This window comes from Balaenoptera ricei, chromosome 2, assembly GCF_028023285.1.
Source record: "Balaenoptera ricei isolate mBalRic1 chromosome 2, mBalRic1.hap2, whole genome shotgun sequence".
Lineage (NCBI taxonomy): Eukaryota > Metazoa > Chordata > Mammalia > Artiodactyla > Balaenopteridae > Balaenoptera > Balaenoptera ricei.
Window position 1 is genome coordinate 102203693 of NC_082640.1, and position 27399 is coordinate 102231091.

General features: G+C 48.6%; 2 protein-coding genes across 8 annotated transcripts in view; one reads left to right on the forward strand and one right to left on the reverse strand.

The window, feature by feature from the left end:
- Positions 1 to 2804: 2804 nt before the first annotated feature.
- CDAN1 (codanin 1) lies at positions 2805 to 15768 on the forward strand. 4 transcript variants are annotated; one of them, XM_059913507.1, is made up of 28 exons: positions 2805 to 2922; positions 3154 to 3644; positions 3882 to 4088; positions 4281 to 4450; positions 4583 to 4696; positions 4779 to 4857; positions 5281 to 5401; positions 5574 to 5683; positions 6151 to 6240; positions 6907 to 6982; positions 7522 to 7727; positions 8029 to 8149; positions 8495 to 8641; positions 8758 to 8924; positions 9318 to 9405; positions 9652 to 9741; positions 9941 to 9995; positions 10209 to 10342; positions 10428 to 10531; positions 10802 to 10960; positions 11311 to 11374; positions 11545 to 11623; positions 11809 to 11957; positions 13163 to 13270; positions 13394 to 13457; positions 13621 to 13802; positions 14064 to 14171; positions 14976 to 15768. In XM_059913507.1, the coding sequence occupies exons 1-28, from the start codon at positions 2833 to 2835 to the stop codon at positions 15099 to 15101; spliced, it is 3699 nt and encodes a 1232-aa protein (XP_059769490.1). In that variant the 5' UTR covers positions 2805 to 2832; the 3' UTR covers positions 15102 to 15768. The 4 variants fall into 4 exon arrangements, with proteins under 4 accessions (XP_059769490.1, XP_059769488.1, XP_059769489.1 ...); XM_059913505.1 differs by having other exon boundaries at positions 2826 to 2922; positions 3885 to 4088; XM_059913506.1 differs by lacking the exons at positions 13394 to 13457; positions 14064 to 14171; positions 14976 to 15768 and having other exon boundaries at positions 2826 to 2922; positions 13621 to 13725.
- STARD9 (StAR related lipid transfer domain containing 9) overlaps positions 15380 to 27399 on the reverse strand; it is a 133276-nt gene continuing 121256 nt past the window's right edge. For 3 of the 4 annotated variants that reach the window (XM_059913498.1, XM_059913500.1, XM_059913504.1), the window contains 7 exons: positions 21227 to 21344; positions 20977 to 21098; positions 20711 to 20775; positions 20337 to 20539; positions 20091 to 20170; positions 19693 to 19851; positions 15380 to 19193 (listed from right to left, as the gene is read on the reverse strand). In XM_059913498.1, the coding sequence (XP_059769481.1) occupies positions 19092 to 19193; positions 19693 to 19851; positions 20091 to 20170; positions 20337 to 20539; positions 20711 to 20775; positions 20977 to 21098; positions 21227 to 21344 (849 nt within the window). In that variant the 3' untranslated portion in view covers positions 15380 to 19091. Of the gene's footprint in view, positions 19194 to 19692; positions 19852 to 20090; positions 20171 to 20336; positions 20540 to 20710; positions 20776 to 20976; positions 21099 to 21226; positions 21345 to 27399 lie in introns of those variants that run through there. The other variant, XM_059913499.1, reaches the window with a different exon arrangement.

The window sequence follows — 27399 nt, forward strand, 5'->3', positions numbered from 1 at the left end:
TTTAAAACATAAGCTTGATGTTTACTCCCCTTAAGCAAGTTTAGAAAATTGCTTGATGTGATACACAATCTCAAGACACTGAATAGCCAAGCCGAAACCTTTACTCAGTAATGATTTGAATATTTCCTTAGATTTTGCTGGATCCTTGGTCTTAAGGAGACATGTAAAGGATGTGAAGCCTTTTTCTTCATTGCCCTGTGAAACTTTAACAAGATCTGCCTCTTTAATTGAAGTGACAGATATGGGCACAGTATGTATCACTGATGATACTGACATATCTCTCAGATACCCTGGGCCAGGGGTTCTGGGTTCCTTGACCTAGAGAATAGGATTCAGTGAGGCAGACCTTTGAGCCCATGTGACTATAGAATTTGCTGATGATATAATTTTACACACTAACGATAGGAAATTTTATCTCTCTTTTCAGTAGTTTAATATTGTTTCATATTGTGTACATAAGTGTTCACTCACCCAGTTAAAAACACTAGGTAAACCAAATTTTTATATAGACTACCCTTGCCATATGTTGCTTTTTCTCCCTCTTAAAATATACAGTTAAATCCTTAAAAATTCATGCACGGCACTTCACCATACCTGGGGTCTGTCTGGATGTTCTTCTCTCATCCACAAGGGATAAACAAACCTACCAGAGCTTGAATGTGATTTCTTTTAGGGATCAACCCAGGGAAGGGGAAGCCCTTGGGATTTTTTTCTTTTTAAACTATTCACCAGTTAGGTAAATTAGTTCACTAAGGTAAAAAGCATTCAGAGATAGAAAGATAGGAAGCTAAAGGAAATGTAACACTGTGCCACTTGGGGCTCTGAAATTGCATTGGATGAACTGAGTAAAGAAAATAACAGCTGACCCAGGCTTGAGCTCCCTCATTTCTCATGCACAGTTCCTGGTTCCCCTTCTGACTCCTTTCCTAAAATAACCAAGTGCTGAATTTCATTGGGCCATTTACTTACAAGTTCACAGCTTTTAGGAAAAAAGAGGGAGTTGGGAAACACCTAGCTTTGAATTAGATATAACTCTTGAAAGTTCTGAACTATTGGCAGCTCTTAAATCAGATGGAACCACAAACCAGAAGAATTCTCTCTTGTCGAGCAAGACCAGTAAGTTAGAGTAATTTAACAATTTCATAGTTTTCTCCCTTTCTTCTCCTCTTCATGAAATCAGAGTGATGAGAATTGCTCTTTGAAATACCCCCAAAGGTATTGTATCCCTTTCCCTTCCAAGCAGCCCTCTTTATGCATTTTTGCTCAGGCAACCAAGGACATAGAGTATTGGCAGAAACATGGAGTGCTTTTGTATAGGCCATCTGTACATAAAAGTGTAATTATTTATTTAATTTTCCCATTTGTATCATATTAAAGCTTTGTACAGTGTTTTAAGTTCTGTTTTAAAATTATTTTGTATTTTATTTTTATAATCTAGTAATAAAATATTCATTCCGCATGCAAATTCTAGTTCTATTTGTATGGTGGTTTGGATTTCAAAGGTGGGAAATATTATTTTTCTGATAAAGTTATTGAATGCACCAGAGGTTACAAGATCAACAGGGAGTAGAAAGTGTTCTATAAATGCAGTACCACATCCAGAAGTGACCTAGAAAAAGAAGCACTGGACTGAATAGAAACTAGGTGTTCACAATCCCTGCAGATAAAAACCAGGGTTCAGGGATATGAGGAGATGGTTCCCCATGTAATAAAACTGAACGTGTTAAAAGCTCTCTTTCAATCCAACATTCTCTCGCTGGCTGGAGGTTCTTTTTCCTTCTCTGTAGGAAATGTCCCTGTAGCACTGGAGTGATTTCTGCTTCCCACCATTCTCTCCTTTCCACCTTCCTTGGAACCAGGGGAACTCTCAGGAGGCATTCACATGGGCACTGCTTCACCCTTCCTGATTTGGTCTGGCCTGGAATGTTAGTGCCATTTGTTTTTCTCTGCCTGGTTTCCCTGTCTTGATTTCTCAGTGAGCAGCAACATCCAAAGAGGTGACTGATGTTTTTCGAAATAAGAGAAATTAAGAAATAACTCAAGCTCCCAGAAGCTAATTATGTATATGCCTGTTAACTTCTCAACTGTAAAGTAGCTGAAATATTAACCTTGTGTAATGTATAAGGGATACAGACTAGGCTATTCTGTGTGCAGGATGGCCTGAGGCACTTTAAGGGTTGTGGGCTGAGGATCCTAAAAAGCCCCCCTGCAAGAATTCTGTCTTAAAGTCTTAAATGATCAATCAGTTGATGGTGAGTGGGGAAAACCATTGGTACCGCATGGGCAGGAGACTCAGCTTTTGAGAAAGGATAAAGTTAGCTTAACTTCATTTTGACCTTGCCTAACTTCTTTAGGGTGGTGACGATTGAATCTAGAAAGACTCTTGAAAGAAAAGAATGTGCTTATCGTAGAAAATATAGGCATCTTCTCTGGAGAATCGTTCACCTTTACCGTTCGGCCGCTCTCCCGGGCCCTTGGTTTCCCCCGCCGCGTCCCTGAGTCCCGGCAGGTCGCCTTCGGGCCAGGGCAGCCGGGGCCGGGACTCACCGCTAGCGGTGCGCTGCACTTGGGGAACCACCGTACCTCTTGTCGGGAACAGCGGACCCATCCGCAGCCTTGAGCCAAAGCCTGGGCGGAGTATCAGCCTGCTGAAGCGCCGCTGCCGCCGGCCCAGGTCCCGGTCTCGGTCCCGCCCTGGCCCCGCCCCTCCGTGCCCTGGCCCCGCCCTCTCCTCCCTGCGGCCCAACGGTCGCCCCGCGACTCAGGCCCCGCCCCCCGGGCGCCCGTGGCGCGCCGGCGCCTGCGCAATCGCCTCCGAGCGCCCGGACCGGGATGGCGGCCGTTTTGGAGTCTCTGCTGCGAGAGGAGCTGTCGGTCGCAACCGCCGTGCTGTGGATCGCGCGCAGCGCCCAGAGTTCGGAGGTAACAGCGTCGACACGCCCCCAGGCTGGCCCGAATCTGCTTCCCGCGGGAGGTACCACCCCTCCCGTCCTCTTCCTCTAGGGTGACTGGCTGTCAGCCCGGGCCGAGTGCGCTCCAACTAGGGGCCGCTACCCCCGGCCGCCCACCCAGCTCAGCGCGCCCTGCGGCCCCGGCTGCTTGCGGCCCCGGGCTGGCAGCTGACCCTCTCGCCCCTCGCTGCTTCTCCCTCAGGATGACCCCGGGGAGGCGGCCGCGCTGATCTCACTTCGGCCGCTGCGGAAGGAATTCGTGCCATTCCTGCTGAACTTCCTGAGAGAACAGAGCAGCCGCGTCCTCCCGCAGGGCCCCCCAACCCCCGCCAAGGCCTCGGGCTCCTCGGCAGCCTTGCCAGGGAGACCCGGGGGCCCGCCGCGGGGCGGCCGCGGGGCGCGCAGCCAGCTCTTTCCTCCGACTGAGCCTTCGAGCGCCACCGCCGCTGAGGCCCCTTCGGCCCGCCGTGGGGGCAGGAGGCGGGGCCCGGGGCCGGCCCGTGAGCGAGGAGGCCGCGGCTCCGGGGCCCTGGAGGAGGGGGTCAGCGGGGAGAGCCTGCCCTGGGCCGGGGGCCGGAGGCCCAAGAGCTCTGGCAGCCCCGGCAGCCCCAGCCTCGCGCGCTCTGATCCGCCAAACCTCAGCAACCTGGAGGAATTCCCTCCTGTAGGCTCGGTTCCCCCCGGCTCTGCAGGGTGAGAATCAGCCCTCATCCGGGAGATGGGTGGCACGAAGGCTCTACTAGGGGAGTTAATAAACTAAGGCTGGGTGCTCTGTAGTAGAGCGTGGTGATGGCTAGAAGGTTGGGAATGAGATAACTACAGTGGTGAGGGGCATTTTGCAGGGGGTCCAGGCTGCTGTGGTGGAGGTGGTGGTGGAGGGGGAGATGCTTGAAGAAAGGAATATCAGAAAAACCTGTGGCTACTCCTCAGCAGGACCAAGCCTTCACGCAGGATCAACCCAACTCCGGTGAGCGAAGAGCGGTCACTCTCCAAGCCCAAGACTTGCTTCACCTCACCCCCAATCAACTGTGTCCCCAGTTCACAACCCTCAGTCCTGGACACTAGCCCTTGGGGCCATGGCCTTCCCCCAGGGTGCAGAAGTCTGCAAGAGGAGCGGGAGATGCTCAGGAAGGAGCGGTATGGCCTTGTTGCTTCCTGGGACGTCAGCTTCCTCTGTGGGGGATTGGCAGGGCTTTTCCCTGTGATTGATTTGTCCCCTGGGAACCCTGGGTCTGTTTCCTGGGCTGTGGATGTCTCTTTGAGGAAGCTGAGTATGGCTGTGGAGGGGAAGGCAGGCTGACTACTCATGACATTTCTCTTTCCCCATAGCTCTAAGCTGCTGCAGCAGTCACCTGCTCCCGCCTGTCCCACCCCAGAATCAGGATGTCCTCACCCCAGCCGGACAGGAAACCTCACAGCTGAACCCGCTGACCCTGCCAGAGTATCTTCCCGCCAGCGTCTGGAGCTGGTAGCCCTTGTCTACTCTTCATGCATTGCAGGTGAGTGAGAGCAAAGGGCCCTGAAATGGAGATACTTGTAGAACCACAGGTTAAAAGAATTGATAAGGCATGTAGGACTGAGCCTTGGTTCTGAATGGTGTTCAATACCCTGGAGTTTCTTTTCTTATCTAGAAAACCTGGTACCAAACCTCTTCTTGGAGCTTTTCTTCGTCCTTCAGCTCCTTACCGCCCGGAGGATGGTGGCTGCCAAGGACAGTGACCTTGAACCAAATCCAGGAGCCGTAGGTTGGTGAACAAGCCTCTTTTTGAGAAATGGGGTCTGGAAATGAAATCATTCTTAGCCAAAAACTTGGTACTGTCCTTCTAGATTCCCTGGAAAGCCCTCTGTTCCAGAGTGTCCATGATTGTGTCTTCTTTGCAGTGCAGGTTTTGGAGCATCAGTTTCAGTGAGTTTCTCCAGTGGAGGTATTTGAGCCTTATTCCCATTGTCCACTTGGTTCTCTTGTTACTTGGGGTACATGCTTGTGCTTGACACAGGTGTAGTGACCCTGGACCTCTTCCTACACGTAACCTTCAATTTTGTGTCAAGGCTATGAATTTAGCCCTTGAAAGAATCAAACTGCCCCCGGTGGTCTTGGTAGCTGACCTTTGGGTTTATCTAATGTTTCTGCCCTGCTCTCTTGTTCGCTGCTCCATAAGGTCTCTCTCATTTCCTTCCCCTTTGCCTTCATCATCTTTAATCCTTTGCCCATGACTTTTCTTCATGTACCTGCTCCATGCTCCGGGTAACACGCTGTGTGGTGTGCAGGTGCCGGCTTCCTATTTTCAGTCTGTCCCATTCTTGGTCATTTGTGCTCTTGTCCCTGTAGCGTTCTTTCCCACCTGGACAAAGGGACCTTGAAGCTCTTGGCTGAGAATGAACGGCTACTGTGCTTCTCACCAGCTCTGCAAGGCCGCCTGCGAGCTGCCTACGAGGGCAGTGTTGCCAAGGTAGTGACCCCATCTTAGACATCGACTAGCCTGGACCTGACCCTTTCCGGTCTCATAACTCAGGCAGCCCAGCTCACATCACTGTAGTGTCATTTGCACTGGAATGGGGATGAAGTTTTCTGAGCATGAACTCTGCCAGCTTCAGTCCCTAATTGTCACTGCCATGTTTTAGGTCTCTCTGGCGATGCCACCTTCTGCACAAGCTGTCTCCTTTCAGCCAGAAACTGACAATCGTGCCAACTTCTCCAGTGATCGAGCCTTTCATACTTTTAAAAAACAGAGGTGATAAGAAAAGGGAACTTTGGGGGAAGGGGATGAAGAGGATTTTCTCTGGGATAGGCAGCCTGTGTCATTTTCATAGAAACTAGGAGTTTGACACTAACAGGTGGTAGTTTAGCACTACCAGGCCCTTCCTGGCAAACATCATAAGGGCCACTTAGCCTCATTCTGTTCATGCCCGTGGACTTGAACCTCCCACCTTAGCAGCCTTCTCACAGGTGTATGACTCTAGTCACAGGGTTCTCAGACGAGAGTGCCAGATCAACTTTAACTGCCCACAGAAGTATGTGAAGCATGTGGTGTACTGCTCCCAGGTCTGTAGCATTATCACACAGAGAACCCTGGAGAGGATAAGGAACGGGGCTGTGGATAGTCCTGTCCTCAGTTCTTCTGAGCTAGGGAAGGCACTCCTGAGAATGAGTTAGGCCAGCTGTGCTTCAGTTGATCGGGCATTCTTATGTGTCTGTCAGGGACGTGTTTTATGAGGTGCTTCGAGAGTGGGAAGATCGCCATGAGGAGCCCGGCTGGGATTTTGAGAAGGGCTTGGGCAGCAGGATCAGGTACGTGCTCACACACCGGTCACCTCGTCTTTCTTGCTTCCAGCAGTGAGCAGCTTAGTGGCGCTTGGGTGGCTGATTGGAGGAAGGCTTTGTCCTTCCAGGGCAAAGCTGTTTTCTTCTATCCTACTTAATCTCTCCAGATACTGCCACCTCTGCCTCTACTCAAAAGGGATTTGTCTCTCCAGCTCCTTCCACTCAGAAATCACTCATACTTGCTCTGTGATTGCAAATGCTTGAAAAAGTGGAATGCTCTTATTTCAGGTTGCTTGAGTTTTGGCCCAAGTTTTAGACCCTTTCCAACCTCCATTTTCTCCATTATCGTATTTGACAATACAGATAACTTTGCATAGCTAGATAACTAGGATACAGAAAGAATATCCTCTTGTCCACATTGGTCATGAAGCTCACTGGCGCTCGGTGTAGACTGAAGATGAGAGGGGTGGTATTATTTCATGTTTGGTTAAGTGTATCTCTAGTTTTGAGGGTCTGGGGGCTGAGGAGAGTGTCCCTTACCTTTTCCCATATCCTGTGCCAGCCGGCTCTGGCAGAGGTCTGCTCAAGCCCCTGGTAAAGGGCTGAAAGGCCCAAGGGTTGGCTTGTTCTCTCAGATCTTTCTCTCCCTCTTCCTCCTTCCATCACACTCCATCCCTGCCTCTTATTCCTCAGAGCCATGATGGGTCAACTCTCTGCAGCCTGCAGCCACAGCCATTTTGTTCGACTTTTCCAAAAACAACTTCTCCAGGTAATAGCCCCAGCGGGAGACTGATGGATCTACAGTGGCCAGTATGTATTACAGGCAGCCAAGTAATGGCTGGCACTGTGGGATTAGGGCAGGCAAGCAGGCAGGCCCTTGACTGGAGATTGAACAAGAGTTCTGCTCTTTGGGTGGTGGTTGAAGCTCAGGAAGCCAGAGAGGAGCCGGAGCGCTCTCTCCCATGCCCTGCACCTCCTGCCTCCCCGGGCCTCCTCGGACACCCGGCTCTCCTGGCCTTCCTTCAGCACTTCACTACTTTCTTGCCCTTGATTTGTGCTGTGGTAGAAAGAGCACAGGGTTAGGACTCAGGTCTGGTTTCAAATCCTAGCTCTTGTGATCCTAGGCAGATGTTGAATCTTACAGGTTCCGTTTCTTCACCTGTAAAAATAAGAATACAATCCAGACCTCAAAAAACACATCTGTGGCACATGATACAGGGTTCATCGCTTCCTCCTCATTTTGTTCAGTCCTTCTTTCCAGAAAAACTCACTGGTTTTTTGATTTCTCTCTTTCTCCCCCTGCCCCAGATGTGTCAGAGTCCTGGTGGTGCTGGGGGCACTGTCTTGGGCGAGGCTCCGGATGTGTTAAATATGCTTGGAGCTGACAAGCTGGGGCGGTTGCGGCGCCTGCAGGAACGGCTTGTGGCCCCTCAGAGCAGTGGGGGGCCCTGCCCACCCCCCACCTTCCCAGGCTGTCAGGGCTTCTTCAGGGACTTCATCTTGAGTGCCAGCAGGTAAAGGTCTCCTGTCTTGCAGAGAGTGGGGGCAGAGGCCAGAAGAGGTTTGTGTTCACAGAAGGGCAGCGTTTTCTCTCCTTTGTCTGGAATATAACAGGGTGGGACTGGGTGTTGCCTGGGCTCCTTCTAACTCACATTTCCTGCCTCCATTTCCCTTCTCATTCTTTCACCCGTGAAGGTAACCTCATTGGCCTCCTCTGTCTTACCCTGCTGAGCCTTTCTGTCTGGAGCACCTCTTCTCTATTCTGGTCCTTCCTACACTTTTTCCAGTACCTTTATTCCCCCCTCCCCTTCATAGCTTCCAGTTTAATCAGCATCTCATGGATAGCCTGAGTTTGAAGATCCGGGAGCTCAACAGCCTTGCCCTGCCTCAGCCTGAGCCCAGTGATGAAGACGGGGAGTCGGACGTGGACTGGCAGGTTAGAAAGCAGAAGGGAGATGACGGGGTTCTGACCCGGGGGGAGGGGTATTTTCAAGAAGAAATCTGTAACAGATTTGGCTTTTTTTTTTTTTTTTAAGATTTTTTTGATGTGGACCATTTTTAAAGTCTTTGTTGAATTTGTTACAATATTGCTTGTGTTGTATGTTTTGGTTTTTTGGCTGTGAGACATGTGGGATCTTAGCTCCCCGACCAGGGATCGAACCTGCACCCCCTGCATTGAAAGGCGAAGTCTCAACCACTGGACCACCAGAGAAGTCCCACAGATTTGGTTTTATTCTAGAAGCCTTATGCTTGGGACCTTTTACTTCTTGATGCCCTGCAGGGTGAACGGAGGCAGTTTGCTGTGGTGCTGCTCAGCCTGAGGCTTCTGGCTAAATTCCTGGGCTTTGTGGCTTTCCTGCCATACCGGGGGCCTGAACCACCCCCGACCCGTGAGCTCCAGGACACCATTCTGGCCCTGAGGAGCCAGGTGATTGGGGGCTCTGGTAAGGAGGGAGCTGGGAGGAGGGGCAAGGCAATGGCGTTAGAAGGCTTCCCCCAGCCCCTGGGACTGACCCACCCACTGACTGACGCTGGCCCTGCCAGGTGCCCCCGGTCCTGGATGTGCGGGCTCTGCTGCAGCAGGGGCTGCGGGCCCGTCGAGCAGTGCTCACGGTGCCCTGGCTGGTGGAGTTCCTTTCCCTGGCTGACCACATTGTCCCCATGCTGGACTATTACCGCAGCGTCTTCACTCTCCTGCTGCACCTGCATCGGTGAGTAGAGAGAGAGAGCAGACTTGAGAGAACGGTGCGGGGAGAACATTGCTGAGGCTGCCGTTTATGAAGAGGGTCAAGCAGCCTGTGCTTCCTGTGTGGTACCGTAGCCGTAACTGACCCTCAGAGAAGAGGCCAGGCCTTGATCCACAAGGAAAGACAGTGGGCAGTTATTGAATATTTGCACTTTGATTGGCCCTTTTCTATTCCTACTGTGGCCCAGCTCAGAAGGGAGTACAGATCTGGGAGGGGTGATGAGACCTGGTTTCTTGTACAACAGCAGTCCCTTTTAGGTCTGCTTTTGAGAAGTACCTTCCCAGTGATAGCTTTCTGTTACTGCATTCCATTTCTTTCTTTGCACAGATTCCATTCACACCCTCATTTACCTTTTAGGAGCTTGGTCTTGTCAAAGGAGAGTGAAGGGGAGATGTGTTTCCTGAACAAGCTGCTGCTGCTGGCTGTCCTGGGCTGGCTTTTTCAGGTTGGTGGCGTGAGGGTCCAGGTTGGAGAAGGGGGGTGACTACTGTGGCTGAAGACAGGGAAAGGGAGGATGTATGAGTCTGAACAAGGGCGGGGCCAGAAGGTGAAGGTTCAGAGGAGGGGTAGGGATTGCCATAGTTTCAGAGGAAGGTGGCTTTGAACCTGGTGTCCAAACCCTGGAACCATGAGGTAGGAGGTGTGATGAATCTCTAAAGTGCTGACTTGCACTGCCCTGATCTCTTGCCAGATTCCTACAGTCCCTGAGGACCTGTTCTTTCTGGAAGAGGGTCAGTTGGATGCCTTTGAGGTGGACACAGTAGCATCAGAGCATGGCTTGGTAAGTGTTGGGGTCAAGCCAGAGCCATGGGAAGCACAAGAGTAAAGGAGGCAGGCTGCCCGGTAGGGCCCAGCAGGAGACAAGCCAGAATAGAGACTGAAGTCTTTTATGTAATTCTCTTACCTGACCACCCCGTTTCTGGCACACTGGGGAGGAAGGGAAGCCTGCCTTCCCAACACTGGCCTGTTCTCTCCCCCAGGACAGCATGCCTGTGGTGGACCAGCACCTGCTCTACACTTGCTGCCCCTATATTGGTGAGGATACTGGTCTCCCCTCAGAGGGTCCTTGGTCCGTTCCTTCATGAGTACCCAAAAGGCACCCTGTGGGCCCAGCGCCCCAATACGTTGTTCTGTTCTCAGGCGCTCCCTGGTGCCTCAGTCTTTCTATTCCATAAATGCTTAAAAGTCAAGATGCTGGGGAGGGTGGGACGGTTCTGGAACTTAAACACTTGGGCTTCTCTGATGCAGGAGAGCTCCGCAAACTGCTCGCCTCCTGGGTATCAGGAAGCAGTGGACGGAGTGGGGGCTTTGTCAGGAAAATCACCCCCACCACCACCACCAGCCTGGGAGCCCAGCCTCCCCGGACCACCCAAGGGCTGCAGGTAGGGGGCAGGGCGGAGGCCCGGGGGCCGCGCAGTGGAGAAGGGAAAGCGGGCCCTTCACTGCCCTGACCCCTCCTCCCGACAGGCACAGCTGGCTCAAGCCTTTTTCCACAACCAGCCGCCCTCCCTGCGCAGGACCGTGGAGTTCGTGGCAGAGAGAATCGGCTCGAACTGTGTCAAGCATATCAAGTGAGGATGAGTTGGGATTGGGAATGGAGGTGTTGAGGGTCCCCAGTCTCATTTCCTTACGATTTTCCCCTTTATAACACCTTGTTGCCAAACTGAGGAAAGTCAGCTGAGGGGTAGCGGGTGATAGAGGACAAGGGCCAGGTGGGACGGGGGGAGGCTAAAATTGCTGACGTTCTTTCAAGTTAGTTCTGACCAGGTTTCCTTGAAGTTGCAGCCCCTTTCCGATTCACCCTTTCCAACTACCTCAAAACCTTGCTGTTCCTACTGCAGGGCCACGCTGGTGGCAGATCTGGTGCGCCAGGCAGAGTCGCTTCTTCAAGAGCAGCTGGTGACGCAGGGACAGGAAGGGGGAGATCCAGCCCAGCTGTTGGAGATCTTGTGTTCCCGGCTGTGCCCTCACGGGGCCCAGGCGTTGACCCAGGGGCGGGAGTAAGACGCCAGTCTGTTTGAATCCTCTCATCTCCGCTCTCCTCTTAGCTTTTCCTTTCCTGTCCCTTTTTCCTCTTTTATACTCATCCTTTATTCCATGTCCTCTCCCCACCCTGCTTTTTTTGTGCTTTTTTTGCCTGCTCTGTAGGCTCTTATCTTGGTTTTTAGAGGTTTTAGGGCCCAGAGTCCAGAGTTGAATTGGAAGGGCATCTGGGGTGGGGCCAGAGGGCTGAGGGTGCCTTCCCCTGAGGCAGAGCCCTCCCAGCTCGGGCGATTGGTGCACTCGGGGCATTTCCTTCTGTGGGCCAGGCTGACGCATCTAGACATCACTGACCTCTGTCTCCTTTCAGGTTCTGCCAAAAGAAGAGCCCTGGTGCCGTGAGGGCATTGCTCCCTGAGGAGACCCCAGCAGCCGTACGTAGGAAGGAGTCCTGGGGTTAGCAGGCTGGGCGGTTGGTTGGTGGTGGGAGAGGAGTGCTGCGGGGTTGTGTGTGTGAGGCTTCTGGTGGCAGGTGGGTCAGTCCAGGACTTGGGCATTCGTCATTGTCCTAAGTTGTCCCTGGCTCAGAACTTCTGTGTCACAGGTTCTGAGCAGTGCAGAGAACATTGCTGTGGGGCTTGCAACAGAGAAAGCCTGTGCTTGGTTGTCAGCCAACGTCACAGGTAAGGTCCAGGGAGGGGGAGTGGCTGCCCAAGTTTTTCAGAAGTGGACTGGCAGGAAGTTGGAGGCCATGTGGGGGAGATAGGACTCAGAGCCAGCTGGTAACAGGGAAGGGCATGGGTTGGCATGATGAGCCTGTGCAGGGCTGCTTTGATGACCCCTTTTCTGTCCTCCCTCTGACTTGCAGCTCTGATCAGAAGGGAGGTGAAAGCGGCTGTGAGTCGCATGCTTCGAGCCCAGGGTCCTGAGCCAGCTGCCCGGGGGGAGCGGAGGGGCTGCTCCCGTGCCTGTGAGCACCATGCTCCCCTCCCCTCCCACCTCATCTCCGAGATAAAAGTACACAGCTCCCTACTCCCTTCGGCTCCCCTCCTCCCTCTCCCTGCTCTTTTCCTAGTCTCCCTCCTCTCTCCCTCAACTCCAGTATTTGTGTGGCAGCTTTCTGTGTTGCCCAGCTGGTTCCCATTTTGTTACTGAATGGGATTAGGTAGGGCAGAACTGAATTGAATGGTTTTCGTAACTGCTGTTCTCTGACTTCTGTACTTGAATCACCCAAAAAGGTGAAAGGGAAAGGGGTAGATGTGAAAATTGTTGACTGAGTACACGTTACACAGATGATGATGGGAGTGGGGTAGGGAATGGCTGTCCAGTGCAGTAGGAAAGTCTCTGAGGAACAGTCATTGCAGCATTGGGATATGATTTCAGAAATGTTCTCCTACGTGGGAGGTGATGCTTGTTTAGTTACAGGCAGTAAGAATAATCTATCAATGCTCTTAATTTGATAAAAAAAAATTTTTGATACTGTCTAGAGCAGGAGTCAGCTGACAACCCGTGGGCCAAATCCAGCCCGCTGCTTGTTTTCATAAATAAAGTTTTATTGGAACACAGCCATGCTTGTTCATTTACGAATTGTTGGGCTGCTTTCGTGCTTCAGCAGCAGAATTGAGTGGTGGGGGCAGAGTCCTAAACTAGTGACCCAGATCTGGGGTAGTAGTGTGAGAATAAAGATTTGGAATAGGGACTAAAAAAGAATGACTAAAATTAGAAGAGTAAGAGGGAGAAGAAAACTCTCAGCAGCCATTAGCTACTGGTTTTCAACATGCAGAGGATTTCTGTACTGAAACCTCGACTCTCCTGAGAAGATGAACAGAGAATCATGAGGGACAGAAAATAGTACGACATGTACACGACAGGACAGTTCCCCTGAATGCTTTCAGAATAAGATGCTCTCTGGGAATTGGCTAGGTATGACTTTGTCCCAAGATGAGTGCCGTCTCTTGAGCTCTCTGGCAGCGCGTTGTCCCTTGGCTTACCTGCTCCATCTGTTCCTTTGTTGTCCACTTGGTTGCTTCTCCCAGCTGTGCTGTCCTGCCCAAGCCCCAAGTCTAAGGGCACCTTTGCCCATTACTTCACCCCAGGGCCCTGTCTTCCTTTTCCTTCTGCCTCTTTCCACTGGCTCATCCCCACCCCAAGCCACATTCTCTGTGGCCTCCTTGGCCCTGGCCTGGCATGAAGCCTTACTCTGCTTCTGCCCCTCTCTCCAGGACGTGCTCTCTCTGGCCGTGGGGCCCCGGGACCCTGAGGAGGGAGTTTCCCCAGAGCATCTGGAGCAGCTTCTAGGCCAGCTGGGCCAGATGCTGCAGTGCCGCCAGGTGAGACATGGCAAGATGCTCTTATGTATCCTTGTCCAGCGCCTAATAATCAGAGCTGCACTGGCTTGGGGCTGCTGCTCTAAGGCTGGTGCTAATGTCCAAGGTCTCCCTGTTTCCCCCCAGTTCCTGTGCCCACCTGCTGAGCAGCATCTGGCAAAGTGCTCTGTGGAGTTAGCATCCCTGCTTGGTATGGCTCCTTTTTATCACATCACTCTGTTGCCAGATCCCCCAGTTCTCAGGGTGGGGTACAAGCAAGATTAGAAAACAGAGCTTTTTTTACTCTGTGTCCTCCCAGGGCCATGTGACCCTGCCTCCATTTCTTAGAGCTTGGCATTCCTCTCTCCCCATAGTTGCAGATCGAATTCCTGTCCTAGGGCCCCCGGCACAGCACCAGCTGGAGAGAGGGCAGGCTCGAAGGCTCCTGCTCATGCTGGTTTCCCTGTGGAAGGATGACTTTCAAGTGCCGGTTCCACTGCAGCTGCTGCTGAGGCCAAGAAACGTGGGGCTTCTGGCAGCCACTCGGCCAAGGGAGGTGAGCCAGAGAGGTGGGGGGAGGGGGGCAGGTGGGCTTCCGAGAAGCCTCTGCAGTCATGTGTTTCTCCTCCCACCCCCACCCCAAATGTTATTAGCTGGTTTAGTCCCCCCTTGCTGAGGCTGTGCTTTATCTTCTGCGCTCAGACTCCCTTAGTCTCGTCTCGTCTCCCCCTCCTCCCTCAGCAGCTCTGTCCTTTGTATCAGGGTTGCTGTGCAGTCCTCCTAGCCACCCTGACCTCTTCCTCCGTGTGTGTTGCAGTGGGACCTGCTGCTGTTCTTGCTCCGGGAGCTGGTAGAGAAAGGCCTGATGGGACGGATGGAGATAGAGGCCTGCCTGGGCAGCCTCCATGAGGCCCAGTGGCCAAGGGTAAGGAGTCCTCGTCTCCTTTTACCTGGAGAGAGAACAGGTGTCATATGTCCCTTTTATCCTGAAAGGGGGCAAGTGATGGGGTCTGGCATTCTTAGGCTCTTCCCAAAGCTCAGTGGATTTTGTCAGATTTCTTGAGGACCACCCTGAAATGAAGTGGCTGCTCTGGGGGGCCTCCTTCACACTTAAGTATCTATTGTATGAAGGACTGTGTCCATGGAGGAAGGGAAGATGGAAGGCAGATAGTGCATGGCATAGTGAGTGTGGGGTTTGTGGTTTCTTTTTTTTTTTTCTTGGCCACGCCACACGGCTGGCAGGATCTTAGTTCCACAACCAGGGATGGAACCCGGGCCCCAGCAGTGAAAGCGCCGAGTCCTAACCACTGGACCACCAGGGAATTCCCAAGTGTGGGTTTTTAAAATCAGAATAACCTGGATTTTAATCTCAGCTAGTCCTTAATGTTATTGTGATTTAGGGCAAAGTAATTTTAGTTTCTTCATTCATAAAATGGGAATAATTTAGACCTCTGGGGTTCTTCAAGATGAAATAATGTGCATATTAAGTACTCATTAGTGGTTTTGAGCTTCCCATTAGAGTTCACTCTCCCTGCCGGAACTTGAGCATCCTAGAGTACTAATGGGACAAGGTTTCCAAGTCCATTTCCAGGTAGAAGGCAGTTGGGAAAAAATAAAATAGGTTGTCTGGTTAGCTAGGACTTGATATTTGGGATTGATTTTTAGTAAAAACAGTGAACAATCTAGAATTATGTGTCTGCCTTTTCTGTCATCTTTCTGCTTATTCCAGGATTTTTCTGAAGAATTAGAGGCACTGTTCAACCTGTTTCTAGCTGAACCCCACGTGCCACAACCTCAGCTAAGAGCTTGTGAGCTGGTGCAGCCAAATCGGGGGACTGTGCTGGCCCAGAGCTAGGGCTGGGAAGCGGCCCTACCTTGTGCATCTTGCCAGAGCGCTGGAACCCAGCCTGACTGTGCCTCGGGAGGAGGCCCCAGAGCCACCCCAAGTGCCCACCCTGACCCTTGCTGGTGTGGAAGTAGCTCAGTCTGTCATCAGGCTTCCTGCTCACGTGTGCAGGAAGAGAGTGGCAGCCTGGCGTCCCAGCGACTGTGGGCTCACCATCCCAAGTCCTAAAGGAAGAAGGAGGGGGTCACCCGATTCAGGATTATGGTGGAAGAACCTAGAGACTCCAGTCCTGGAGAAGAGGAGTTGGCATTTATTATGAAATGATGTGTGGGGGCTTGTCGACACAAGAGTCAAGCCCCACTTGCTGCTGTCCCAGCATCTCTTAAGAGCTTTGTGGTTTGGGAAATCATGACAGAGACAAGTGACTTCTGCTTAACTTGTGAGTAAAGTTAAACATGAATCTCGGGAGTCTACATTTTCGTACCACCAGGAGCTGGACTGCCATCTCCTTAAAAACGTACAACAGATGTGGGGCTTGCCCGACAGAAACCTGCCTTTTACCTTGCACCCCGCCTGCCTTCAGTCCCGTGCAGGTAGTAACTTTTGACTCTAGCTCCATCCAGGGGCCAAGCACGGGCAGAACATTAGAGCTTTTTAAAATAAACTGTTTTCTTTACCAAGGGCTTCATGTCTAGTTATTTTCACCTTACTCGTCCCTGTAAAAGGCTGCAAAGTCTCAGGTGGGCTTGGAGGTGGGCATTGACAGGGTAGAGCTGTCCCATTGGTTGGCCACTTAGCAATGCCTAAATATTCCATCACGTGAGACCCTGCAGGCCAGAGAGCCTTGGGCCCTTGTTAGGCCACTGCCAACAGTATTGACTTCTGTTCAACTCCCTTTAAAGGTTTAGGATGTGTGAAGTTTCTACTCACCAGATACTGCCCACTTGTGATGCTTGCTTGGGGGGCTGGGGGTGTTTGATTTGGCTCAGAACAAAAGCATTCTATGTGTCTACAAATGATGCACCAATTTTGACTAAGCAAGCACTACCTTGATAATGCGCATTAAATTCACTCTTCTAAAATTCATGGTTTTTCTACTTTGGCAGTGTGTGCAGAGAGATTCAGTCTCTGTCAGGGGAAGGAGAGGGTACTCAGTGAACCCTCTTGAAGTGGCTTGCAAAATCTGTCTTTGCATATATGTGTATTTCTTAAGAGAAAATTTCCCAGCTGTCAAAGAGGTCTCCAACCCAAGGAAGGGTAAGATGCTCTGGGTCTAAAGAGGTCTGCTGTATGACTTTAGTAAGTAGGTCCCATCAGCACAGGAAGTTCAAGATGGGGGTTTGTCTCGCACCACTTTGTAATCGTGCTTCTGCACAGTCAGGCCGTGACCATCCCTTCCCCTCAGCTCATCCTAATCAATAAGTTTTTGCATCTGAACCTTTTTTTCTTCATCTCTTCATTTGTCCTTTAAATCCAATTTATACTATAGCAAATTCTGGAAGTTCTGAATGCTTGGGAACCAAAACATTTTAAGAAATATTTTATCTTTCTGCACCCATCAGGTGTGGCTGAACGAAAGCCCTGCCCCAGGAAGCTGAGCCCTGAGGTAAGCAGACACCCAGCTCCATGTGAGGTGAGGCAGGCAGGCAAGCATGGAGGAAAGCCTGAAGCCCCAAGGATGCTGAGTTTAAAGCCCACTTAGTTAAACCGCACAGGCCCAATTCAGGAAACAACGCTGGCCCGTGTGAACCTTAAGGGTTTACTTTAGGCAGGCAGTAAGATAAGAATGGAATTACAGAGACAAGCAGCTAATGAACTAGTGAACTCATTAGTATTTAGGTTGTTTTCCATATACCTGCTCTCTACCAGTATCAGTGGTTTTCAAAGTGTGGTCCCCAGACAAGCAGCCTCATCACCACCTGCAACTTCCTAGAAATACAAATATTGGGCCCCTCTCCACTCTTCTAAATCAGAAACTCTAGGGTGGGGGCCATCCTGGGGTGTAACAAGTCCTTCCGGTGATTCAGATGCACAATAAAGTCTGAGAACCACCTGTCTTAACCAAAACCTGACTCCTCCTTGATCATTTGGAGCCAGGTCCCTGGATTATCCTTAACACCTCTGCATTTTAGTGTAAGATCAGCCTCAGTTAATGTTCTTTAGATTTGCTGACTCACATGCCTGCCTTGTGGCTTTTCTAGTTTAGGGGATACAGTCACCTCCAGGCTAGCCACCGTTCAGATTCCCATTGCTGGCTCTACCTCAGAAGCCCTAGAGGTGCATACCTGTTAAAGAGCTTCCTTCCAGGGGTCTGTGGTCACCGTTGAGTGTGGCAGTGGAATCTGTTCTGGAATCCTCCCTCATGTTCGTATTTGGGCTACAGCTGGCCGTAGCTGGGCAACTAATCTGGTTGCTCTTTATGTGCAAAGCAGTGCTGAGCTCATGGGAAACACTCAATACATATGTGTAAACTATATAGCTTGAAACTGGGCCATGAGTAATTACTGCCATCATAATCACCAGGCTGAACTCTGAGCTCAAACGACACACTTAGGCTATCCCAGGGTAGTCTTCACTGAATACAAGTACACATTGGACTTTTAATTTGCAAGTGTTCTGAACTTTTCAATCAGTGGTCTTAGAGATTCATATGAAGAGAGATGGGAGTACATAAATAGGGTGTTAAATATATCAAGTGTAACCAAAAAAATTAACCAGAAAAATAAGTTTAAAAGCAATCAAAAAAAAAAACCTTCAGTAATATATAAATAACTTAATCTGAGGTAAGAGAAAAACAAAATCCTGCAGATACTTTTAGAAAAATAAACCTCTGCTGTACTATACAGAAATTTACCTTTTACCACATCTTCTCAATCCCCATATGGTCACCCTCTTCCACCAAAAACTCTGGGCACCAGAACTGAAGCTGAGAATCTCTCCGACCCCTGCACTTCAGGTAACCATACAGAATATTCAAAGCTCGAGTTCAGCCAGGCTAAGTTACAAGAAAACTGAACCCATTCTCCATCCCATCCTAGAATAGAAGGGGCTACAGCAGTGCGTGGAATGCTCAAGAGACCACTGAAGGCTGGGACCAAGTCTCTGAGTGAGGTAAGGAATGGAATTGCGCTTCCTCCTAACAAATCACTTACCTCCTTCTAGGAGGTCCATTATCTTCCCTCCCGTCTCCAAAAGACAGTTTTTCATCTCTGAAATGAGAGATGCCCACGCCCCACCCCAAGTCCTCCTCAAAGAGCTAGGCCCCCACCCTAACCCCAAATCTATCCAGCCAGTTTCTACAGTGGTCTTCCCATTCTTCTGAGCTCTGGAGTGGTGGCTCCGCGACAGAGCATTACTCTATACTCCTTACTGGGGCCAAGACCCAAACAATTGTCTTCTCCTGTGAGGGAAAGGAAGAGGGGGGCAAAGCAAAAATTAATAATAAAGCATTTTGTAAAAATTCAAGGAGGAGAAACAATTCTAAATCAGTGTTCTGGTTTGTGCAGCTGTTTTTTTAAACCGTTTTCTGTTTCCTAACACCCCATCCCACAGTGGAGCTGACTGCTGGAGCACATTCTGAGCAGAGTCTTGGCCAATGGCTCCTGCTTCCCTACCAGCCCCAGGGCTGCGCCGAACTAAGTAAGCACCATGTCAGAGCACTGCAGGCTCCCAGCTCTGCTGGCTGTGTCCAGTCCTGATCCTGGAGTGTGGACCCTGCCATAGGGTCCCAGAGACGGGAAAAAAAGGTGAGAAATCCAAAAAGGTGAGTTGAGCTTCATTCACTCTGGACAGCCAGGAGCTCAGGCCCCCTCGGTCCGCAGAGGTGCCAGCTGTGACCAAGTACTGACTAGGTTTCGCTGGCAACTCGGGGCTGAGTGCTGTCTGCCCAGTCGGCCACAGCAGGTAGCCTCGGCTCTTCTTACATCAGGATACGGAGAGTAACAAGAACTGCTCCAGCATCTCTGGGGTGTCCTGGAGCGCCATCTTGACCGTGAGATGCTAACTACCAAGGAAGGAAGCCAGTCTGGCTATAACCAGCGGCTGCTGTTTGATGAAGGAGCTTAGGAGCTGAGGGGGGAATCCTGGAGCACCAAGCTCTACCTGAAATAAACCAGAGAGGGAAGAGTCAAAGGTGCAGACAGACCCAAGGGAGTGCACCGGGGCACACTTCAGCCATACGCAGTCACCCCAGGCTGCTGGGATTGGAGAGGCTCTGAACTGAACTGTCTACAGCCCTGTGCTCTGCTGTTCAGATCTAGGCAAAAGCTTCACTTCCCAATGACAAAAGGTCAAGTCAGGGAACTGAGGGTGCTGCTCTGCCTCACAATGACCATCTATCTCCTGAGGACCCTGGGAACAGCCAGCGGATGTAGGCCGCCAGGCTCTGGTAAGAGCAGCTTTAGAAGAAGGTTGATCAACTCTGCCTCATTCCTTCCTCTCTGATTCCCCACTGATTTGTGACCCAAGAAACCCTTGAGTCTCCAGCTCTCAGGCCATAGGTCCTGGGTACTGAAGGATGTTGAACAGCTATACAGAAAGCTCCATGGGGCTGGGGTCAAATCAAGGCATGCTGTGAGGCCAGCTGCACAAGGTGAATCACCTGGGCCAAGTAGATGACTCTGGTGATCTCCTTCCCTTCCACAGTGAGGGGCTGCAGGATCCAGGCACTGGGCAGGATCTCCCCTCGGACCATCTCCCTGCTGGGTCTCGGCATGGACGCATCATACACAGACTGAGCTGCCATGATAGACAGTTGCCCCTGGAAACAGAGCAATGTGAGTTCAGCCTACGTGATATGGGAGGGACAGGGACAAACGGACAGGCGCCAGTGCAGTCAGTACCGTGGAAGGCAACACTGGGCCAGCCTTCAAGCCACCCCCACCCTGGCCCAACTTGCCCTCCTTCCCCCAGAGGACCTGATGCCCACAAAGATTGCTTCTCACAACACGCCAGTCCAAGTTCCTCCCACAACATCTTTACCACCAGCAAGACAGGCACCTCTTTGGCTTCCACGCAGACACAACAGAAATCCCGTGGCTGCTTCAGTGCACACAGGGTGGTATTGCACACCAAATACACTGGAGGGGCAGGGATGCAGAAAGTCAGAAGGTACATGGACAGACCGAGTTCTGCCCTGTGACACCCCATCATTCCACAGCCTGACACCCCGCTGGACCTAGCCTGAGTTCCCGACCTCCCGAGAGCACTGCCTCTGACCCTGCTGCCTCTGTCCCCTGGGCTCACCCAGGTTGATGCTGTTGGTCACCCGCTGATGCAGCCTCGCTGTCTGGATGGGCTTGTGGTACAGGGGCCACAAGGTGGGGTCACTCACAGCTGCCCACACGTGAGACAGTGGCTGGGACACCACGCCAGCCCCCAGGAAGCCATGCCGGGTAGAAGAAAACACCTTGTAGTACAGTTGCACCTCCTGCTCCTCGCCCTGATGGCTGGGGGAGACACCAAGGGTGGGGAAGAAGAGGAGGGGATGAAAACTGGGTTCTGGAGTCACAGAGGAAGAGCTCACGGCGAGGGACTCAAGGAAGCCGGCGTGGAGAAGGGAAAGGAGGAGAGAAGGCGAGCAGGGCCACAGGGAGAAGACACTGTGCAAAGGAACTTACTTCCAGCCAGCTGCTGCCCGGCAGCTGAAGAGGTTGTTCAGATTATCTGAGCAAGCAGCCATTACCTGGGGACACAGTGACCACACCCAAATTAGTGGGCACGGTTGGTACAAAGCAGACTCTTGGATTAGTCCCTCAGGCCAGCATTTACTGAATTCCCCGCTTTTGTAAAGATACAGAGCTGCTGAAGAAGCCCTCATCGGCCCTGTTCCTTCCCTCCTCTTTCTTCCTCCCCACCCAGCAGCGTCGGCTACAGGAAACCTCACATCAGCCATAGAGATGTCCACGATGTGCTTGGCCAAATCCTTGTAGTAGGAGGAGAAGGAGGTCCCCAGGCTGGACAGGCTGGACGGAGAACAGCAGCAACTGCCCAGGGAGGCTCTGCGGCCTACAATGAATAGGTGGAGGCTCTTGAGACGGCACGAGCGTCAGGGCCTCACAGCAGCAACAGCCTCCTGAGGGACAGTGGCTCCCCAGGATCTAGCAGACCTCAGCCCCAAAGTCCCCACCACTCACTGCAGGCTGAGGTTTTCCAGGCAGAGCCGGCCAGGTTCAGCTGACTGTTCCTCACTGCAGAGCGGCCCCACACCTCCCCTATCCAGGAGTCTCTGGAATCAGGCAAGTTTGTGTCCCCCTGCAGAAGAGAAGATGCTTAGGGCCAGAGCAGAGGCAGGGAGAGAGCAGAGCACCAGAAAGCCAGTGCAGAATTATCTCCTCTGCCTCTGAACAGCACCAAACAGCTTTCAACATAAAGGCTCAAGTGAAAAGGTCTTCCCTGCTGAATGCCCTTGAGAAGTCAACCACAATAGAAACCAGTCCCCTGGAGAGTTTCCTTGTCCTTCAAGCCACATGCTCAAGGTTGCTTGTAGGAGAGTTCCAACAGGGATCAGAATGAACTGGGACCTGAGACAATGGGGTACCAGGGGTCAGTGGGTGGGGCGCCCCCTGCGCCACTGCAGCAACAGGAATGAGGCTATTGCTGGAGCTCTGTTTAATGTGGGCAGCAAACAAAGCCCAACTGGGAGGTGGGAGGTGGGATGGGGAAGAAAAGTGACAGGCTGTGAGAAAAGCTTGACCCTTGGCCCCAGCCCCAGGTACAGCAGCTAAGCCAAAGGTCCTAATTTGGAACCAAATGGGGATGATCCTCTGGATCTGCAATACAGCCACCACACCTTTACTACAAGCAGCTCCTCAATGACATGACCCTTGACCTCTGCTGGATCTAACAGGCACCCACTATCCTACCTCTATCATCGGTTCCTAACCTAGTGCTACTTTAAAGAAAAGAAGTGAACAAAGATATTCTGTCTCCATCTTTACGTTCTTTCTTCCTGCTGCAACATCCAAGTGGTCTCTCCTACTTCAGGCAGATTGAGATTTTGTGCCACCTTCTTAAGAACCTTTCACTACTGATCATCTCTTTCTTCACTTATTGCCTCCACCTCTCCCTCTTCACTAGATTCTTCATATCAGCATTTAAGCATGCAAAAATTTCTCCCACGTTTAAAAACTTTCCTCTACAGGCATCTTTGCTCTTTTGTCCTTTACAGATAAACTTGAAATGATTGTCACCGTTTGCCATCTCCCACCTCTTATACCCTTCTGAATGCACTCAAGTCTAGCCTTTGCTAGATCCATGTGACTGGATGTGGTGAACAGGTCCCAGTCCTCATCTTACTGAGCATCTCCCTTTCACTTGCTTCCTGTATCCCTGGGATCTTGGCTTTCTATCTCTCTGGGTGTTCCTTCCCAGTTTCCTTTGTTGGCTCATCTTCCCCAAACATAAGCTGATTTATTGGGATTCTTTCAAGACTCGGGCCTAAGCCCTCTTCTCACTCTATAATATACTCCTGTGTGATCCCATCTGTTCCCAGTGCTATACTGATGACTTCCAAAAGTAAATACGTGTGGATTAATCAATAAATATTGCTGAGATGACAGGGTCACCATCTGAAGAAAAGGTTACATCAGACCCATTTCATACATCTTGCCAAAACAAATTACTTATGCTTTGTGGCTCAAAAATATACAGGATGGGGGAGAATTTAATATTACTATGAGAAAATTTTTTTTTTAATTTAATTATCTCATAGTGCAGAAATGCCTTTCTAAACAGGGCACAAACTCCAGAGGCCCTGAAAGAAAAGATTGATAAAAACTAGATTAACGTATCATAAAAACAAACAACTAGGAAAGAAACACTGGCCTCTCAAATGGCAAAAGGATAACTGTCTTAATATAAAGAAAGGCCACCAAAAACAAAAGGGGAACAACCTAACAGAAATGGACCCAGTACACTGGCAGGCAGAGCAAAAAGCCAAAGGGCTCTTAAATATCTGAAAAGGCACTCCATCTCAGACACAAGAGAATTGCAAATTAAACCTAAAATGAAATACTATTTTATGCCTATGAGATTCACAAAGATTGAAGGAAAAAACCCTTAATAAACACTGTTAAGCAGAAATGTGGGTAAGTAGGCACTTATATATTATTTGAGAGTGTAAATAGGTATATTTTGAAAATATTCATCACATATTTTAAATTAAAAATACATATATCCTATGACACCTAGCAATCCTGCTTCTAGGTATTTAATCTACAGATATTCTTTCATTTAAGTGGCAATAAACATTTTCAAATATGAACTCAGAGAACCTAGAGAATATAGTGCCCTTGAGTCTTTCTTGAAGAAATTACAAGAAGAATTACTAGGGTAGAAAAAAGAATGTATGCCAAAGAACTGCAAATGAGCAGAGTCCATTTGATCTAGCACGAGAACTAGAACTCTGAATACAAACACTGTAAACAGTATAGAAATACTGTAACAAAAGGTAATGAGAAAAAATGAGAGAAGGTGGAAATACACTGATTTCCTCATGGTTTACAGCCAGGGTGAAAAGAAAACTGCTAAATCAAGAAATAAAGACTATTTAAATATATAAAAGTGATGATGAAAAGAAAAGGAAAAAAAGGCTTCCAAATTACCAGAAAGAAGACACATATACACCCCCAAAGCAAGGAAAACACAGACCACAAATGAAGATAAACAAGATTTTTAGAAGCCAATGGAATATTCATGACCAAAACCCTCAAATATAAAAAACAGAAATTGTACTTTCTCTGAAATCATACATTCTCTCAACACATGGCAAACTTGAATATTAATAACAGGGCTTCCCTGGTGGCGCTGTGGTTAAGAATGCACCTGCCAATTCAGGGGACACGGGTCTGAGCCCTGGTCTGGGAAGATCCCACATGCCACGGAACAGCTAAGCCCGTGCACCACAACTACTGAGCCTGTGCTCTAGAGCCTGTGAGCCACAACTACTGAGCCCTCGTGCCACAACTACTGAAGCCTGTGTGCCTAGAGCCCATGTTCCGCAACTAGAGAAGCCACCATAATGAGAAGCCTACACACCGTAATGAAAAGTAGCCCCCACTCGCTGCAACTAAAGACAGCCCACGCAGCAATGAAGACCCAACGCAGCCATAAATGAATAAATAAAAATAAAGTTCCCTTAAAAAGAAAAATAACAAAATCAGAAAACATGAGGACCTTTCTACCAAAAAGTTTTTTAAAACTCTTAACAACAATTGGGTAAAGAAGAAATACAAACTGAAATTTCAAAATTACTATAAAGCAAAGATTATATACAGATATATATATATATATCTCACAACTTGTGGGATACAACTAAAGCAGTGCTCAGATGGAAAGTTTTAACTTCAGATATTTACATCTATGAAAAAGAATAAAAATAAATGAATATTATGAACAACTACATGCCAACAATTAGATAACTCAGATGAAATGGATGAGTTCCTAAAAAGACACAAACTACTGAAACTGACTCAAGAAGAAATGGAAAATCTGAATAGACATTTAATAAGTAAATTTAGTAATCAAAAAATCGAAAAAATTCCCACAAAGAAAATTTCAAGATGGGACAGCTTCATTAGTGAAATCTACAAAGCATTTAGAGAAGAATTAACACCAGTCCTTCACAGTTCTACCAAAAATAGAGAAGGGAACACTTCTCAGCTCATTCTATGAGGCCGAGATTACCCTGATAAAACCAAAGACATCAAGTAAACTACAGACCAATATCCCTGTGCATTTAAACAAATAAATCCTCAGCAAAATAACTAGTAAACTGAGTCTAGCAACATATAAAGAGGATATATACCATGACCAAGTGGGATTTATCCCAGGAACACAAAGTTAGTTCAACATAGAAAAATCAATGTAATATATTAATAGAACAAAGGAAAACACCCACATGATCATCTCAATAGATGCAGGAAAAAGTATTTAAATCCAACACCTTTTCATGATAAAAACACTCAATAAGCTAGGACTAGAAGGAAATTTCCTCAACTTGATAAAGATTATGTACGAGAACGCCACAGCTAACATACTTAATAGTAAAAACTGGATGGTTTTCTCCTAAAATCAGTAACAAGACAAGAATGTCTGCTCTCACCACTTCTATTTAACATGGTACTCAAGATTCTAGCCAGGGCAGTTAGGCAAGAGAACAACAACAACAACAACAAAAGATAGGATATTCTATATACAAGGTCATATCACCTAAGGAATCCAATAAAAAATAAAGAAGACCTGAATAAATGAAAAGATATCCCATGTTCCTGAATTGAAAGACTTAATATTGTTCAGATAGCAACCCTCCCCAAATTGATCTACAGGTTCAATGCAATCCCAATCAAAATCCCAGCTGACTTCTTTTCAGAAATTGAAAAGATTATCCCTAAAATTCATATGTACAGTCAAGGGACCCAGAATAGCCAAAACAATCTTGAAAAAGAACAAAGTTGGAAGACATATACTTCCTGATTTCAAAATCTACCACAAACCTAAACAGTTATCAAGACAGTGTGGTATTGGCCTAAGAATAGATACATAATTCAATGGAATGGAATTAAGAGTCCAGAAATAAATCCACACATCTATGGTCAGTTAATCTTTGACTAGGGTGCTGAGACAATTCAGTGGGAGAAAAGACTGTCTGTCTGAACAAATGGTGCTGGGACAACTGGATATCCACATGCAAAAGAAAGAAATTTGATCCCTAATTCTCACTATATACAAAAATTGATTCAAAACAGATCAAAGACCCAAATGTAGGAACTAAAACTATACAACTACTAAAAGAAAATATAGGCATAATCTTTATGACCTTGGATTGAGCAAGTGTCTTAGATATGAAACCAAAAGCACAAGCAACAAAAGAAAAAAATAAAGTAGACATGATCAAAATTTATAACTTTGTGCTTCAAATGACACCATCAGGAAAGTGAAAAAACACACAAAATAAAGAAACTTCTTATAAATCATATAACTGATAAGGGACTTATACTAGAATATATAAAGAACTCTTTGCCTTAATAATAAAAAGACAACCCAATTAGAAAATGGACAAAAGATGTGAAACGACATTGCTCTAAAAAAATTTATAAATCTATAATAAGCACATGAAAAGTTCAACACCATTAACCATCAGGATGATGCAAACGATGAGGTACCACGTGATATCCCACTGGGATGAATATAATTTAAAAGATGAATAATAACAAATGTTGGCTAGGATGTGGAGAAATATACTGTTTATACACTGTTGATGGGACTGCAGAATAGTGCAGCCACTTTGAAACAGAGTTACCCTATGATCTCAGTCCAACTCCTAGGTAAAACCCAAGAGAAGTGAAAACACGTCCACACAAAAACTTGTACATCAATGTTCACAGGAGCATTATTCATAATAGGCAAAAAGTGGAAACAACCTAAATGTCCATCAACTGATGGACAAATAAATGTGATAGTCACACAATGTGATATTATTAGCCATAAAAAGGAATGAAATTCTGATACATGCTACAAGTGGATGAACCCTTGTTGTGGGGTGAGTTATTGTCCTCCAAAAATGATATGTCCTAACTCCTGCTGTCTGTAAATGTAACTTTATTTGGAAATAAGGTCTCTGCAGATGCAATCAAGTTACGATGAGGTCCCACTGGATTAGAGTGGGCCATACATCCAATGACTGTGTCCTTATAAGAAGGCCACACGAAGACACAGGGACACAGAGACACTCAGGGAGAAGCCACGTGATGCCAAAGGCAAAGGTTGGAGTGATACAGTTTCAAGCCAAGGAATGCCAAGGAAGAGGGATGTATATAGCCATACAATCTTACCTCAGGAAACAAGAAAAATCTCAAATAAACAACCTAACCTTACACCTAAAGCAACGAGAGAAAGAAGAACAAACACAACCCAAAGTTAGTAGAAGGAAAGAAATCATAAAGATGAGAGCAGAAATAAATGAAATAGAGATGAAGAAAACAATAGAAAAGATCAATGAAACTAAAAGATGGTTCTTTGAAAAGATAAACAAAAATGATAAACATTTAGCCGGACTCATCAAGTAAAAAAGGGAAAAGGTTCAAATCAATAAAATTAGAAATGAAAAACAAGTTAAAGGGACTTCCCTGGTGGTGCAGTGGTTAAGAATCCACCTGCCAATGCAGGGGACACAGGTTTGAGCCCTGGTCTGGGAAGATCCCACATGCCGTGGAGCAACTAAGCCTGTGTACCACGACTACTGAGCCTGTGCTCTAGAGCCTGAGCCACAACTACTGAGCCCGCGCACCTAGAGCCTGTGCTCCGTGCT

What these genes read in the sequence shown, in the direction of transcription:
- CDAN1 (XM_059913507.1), top strand. Translation starts at nt 2,833, where the DNA reads ATGGCGGCCGTTTTGGAGTCTCTGCTGCGAGAGGAGCTGTCGGTCGCA. An exon ending in CATACTTTTAAAAAACAGAG is followed by an intron (nt 5,684 to 6,150) that starts GTGATAAGAAAA and finishes TGTGTCTGTCAG; the next exon opens with GGACGTGTTTTATGAGGTGC. An exon ending in AACTGTGTCAAGCATATCAA is followed by an intron (nt 10,532 to 10,801) that starts GTGAGGATGAGT and finishes TTCCTACTGCAG; the next exon opens with GGCCACGCTGGTGGCAGATC.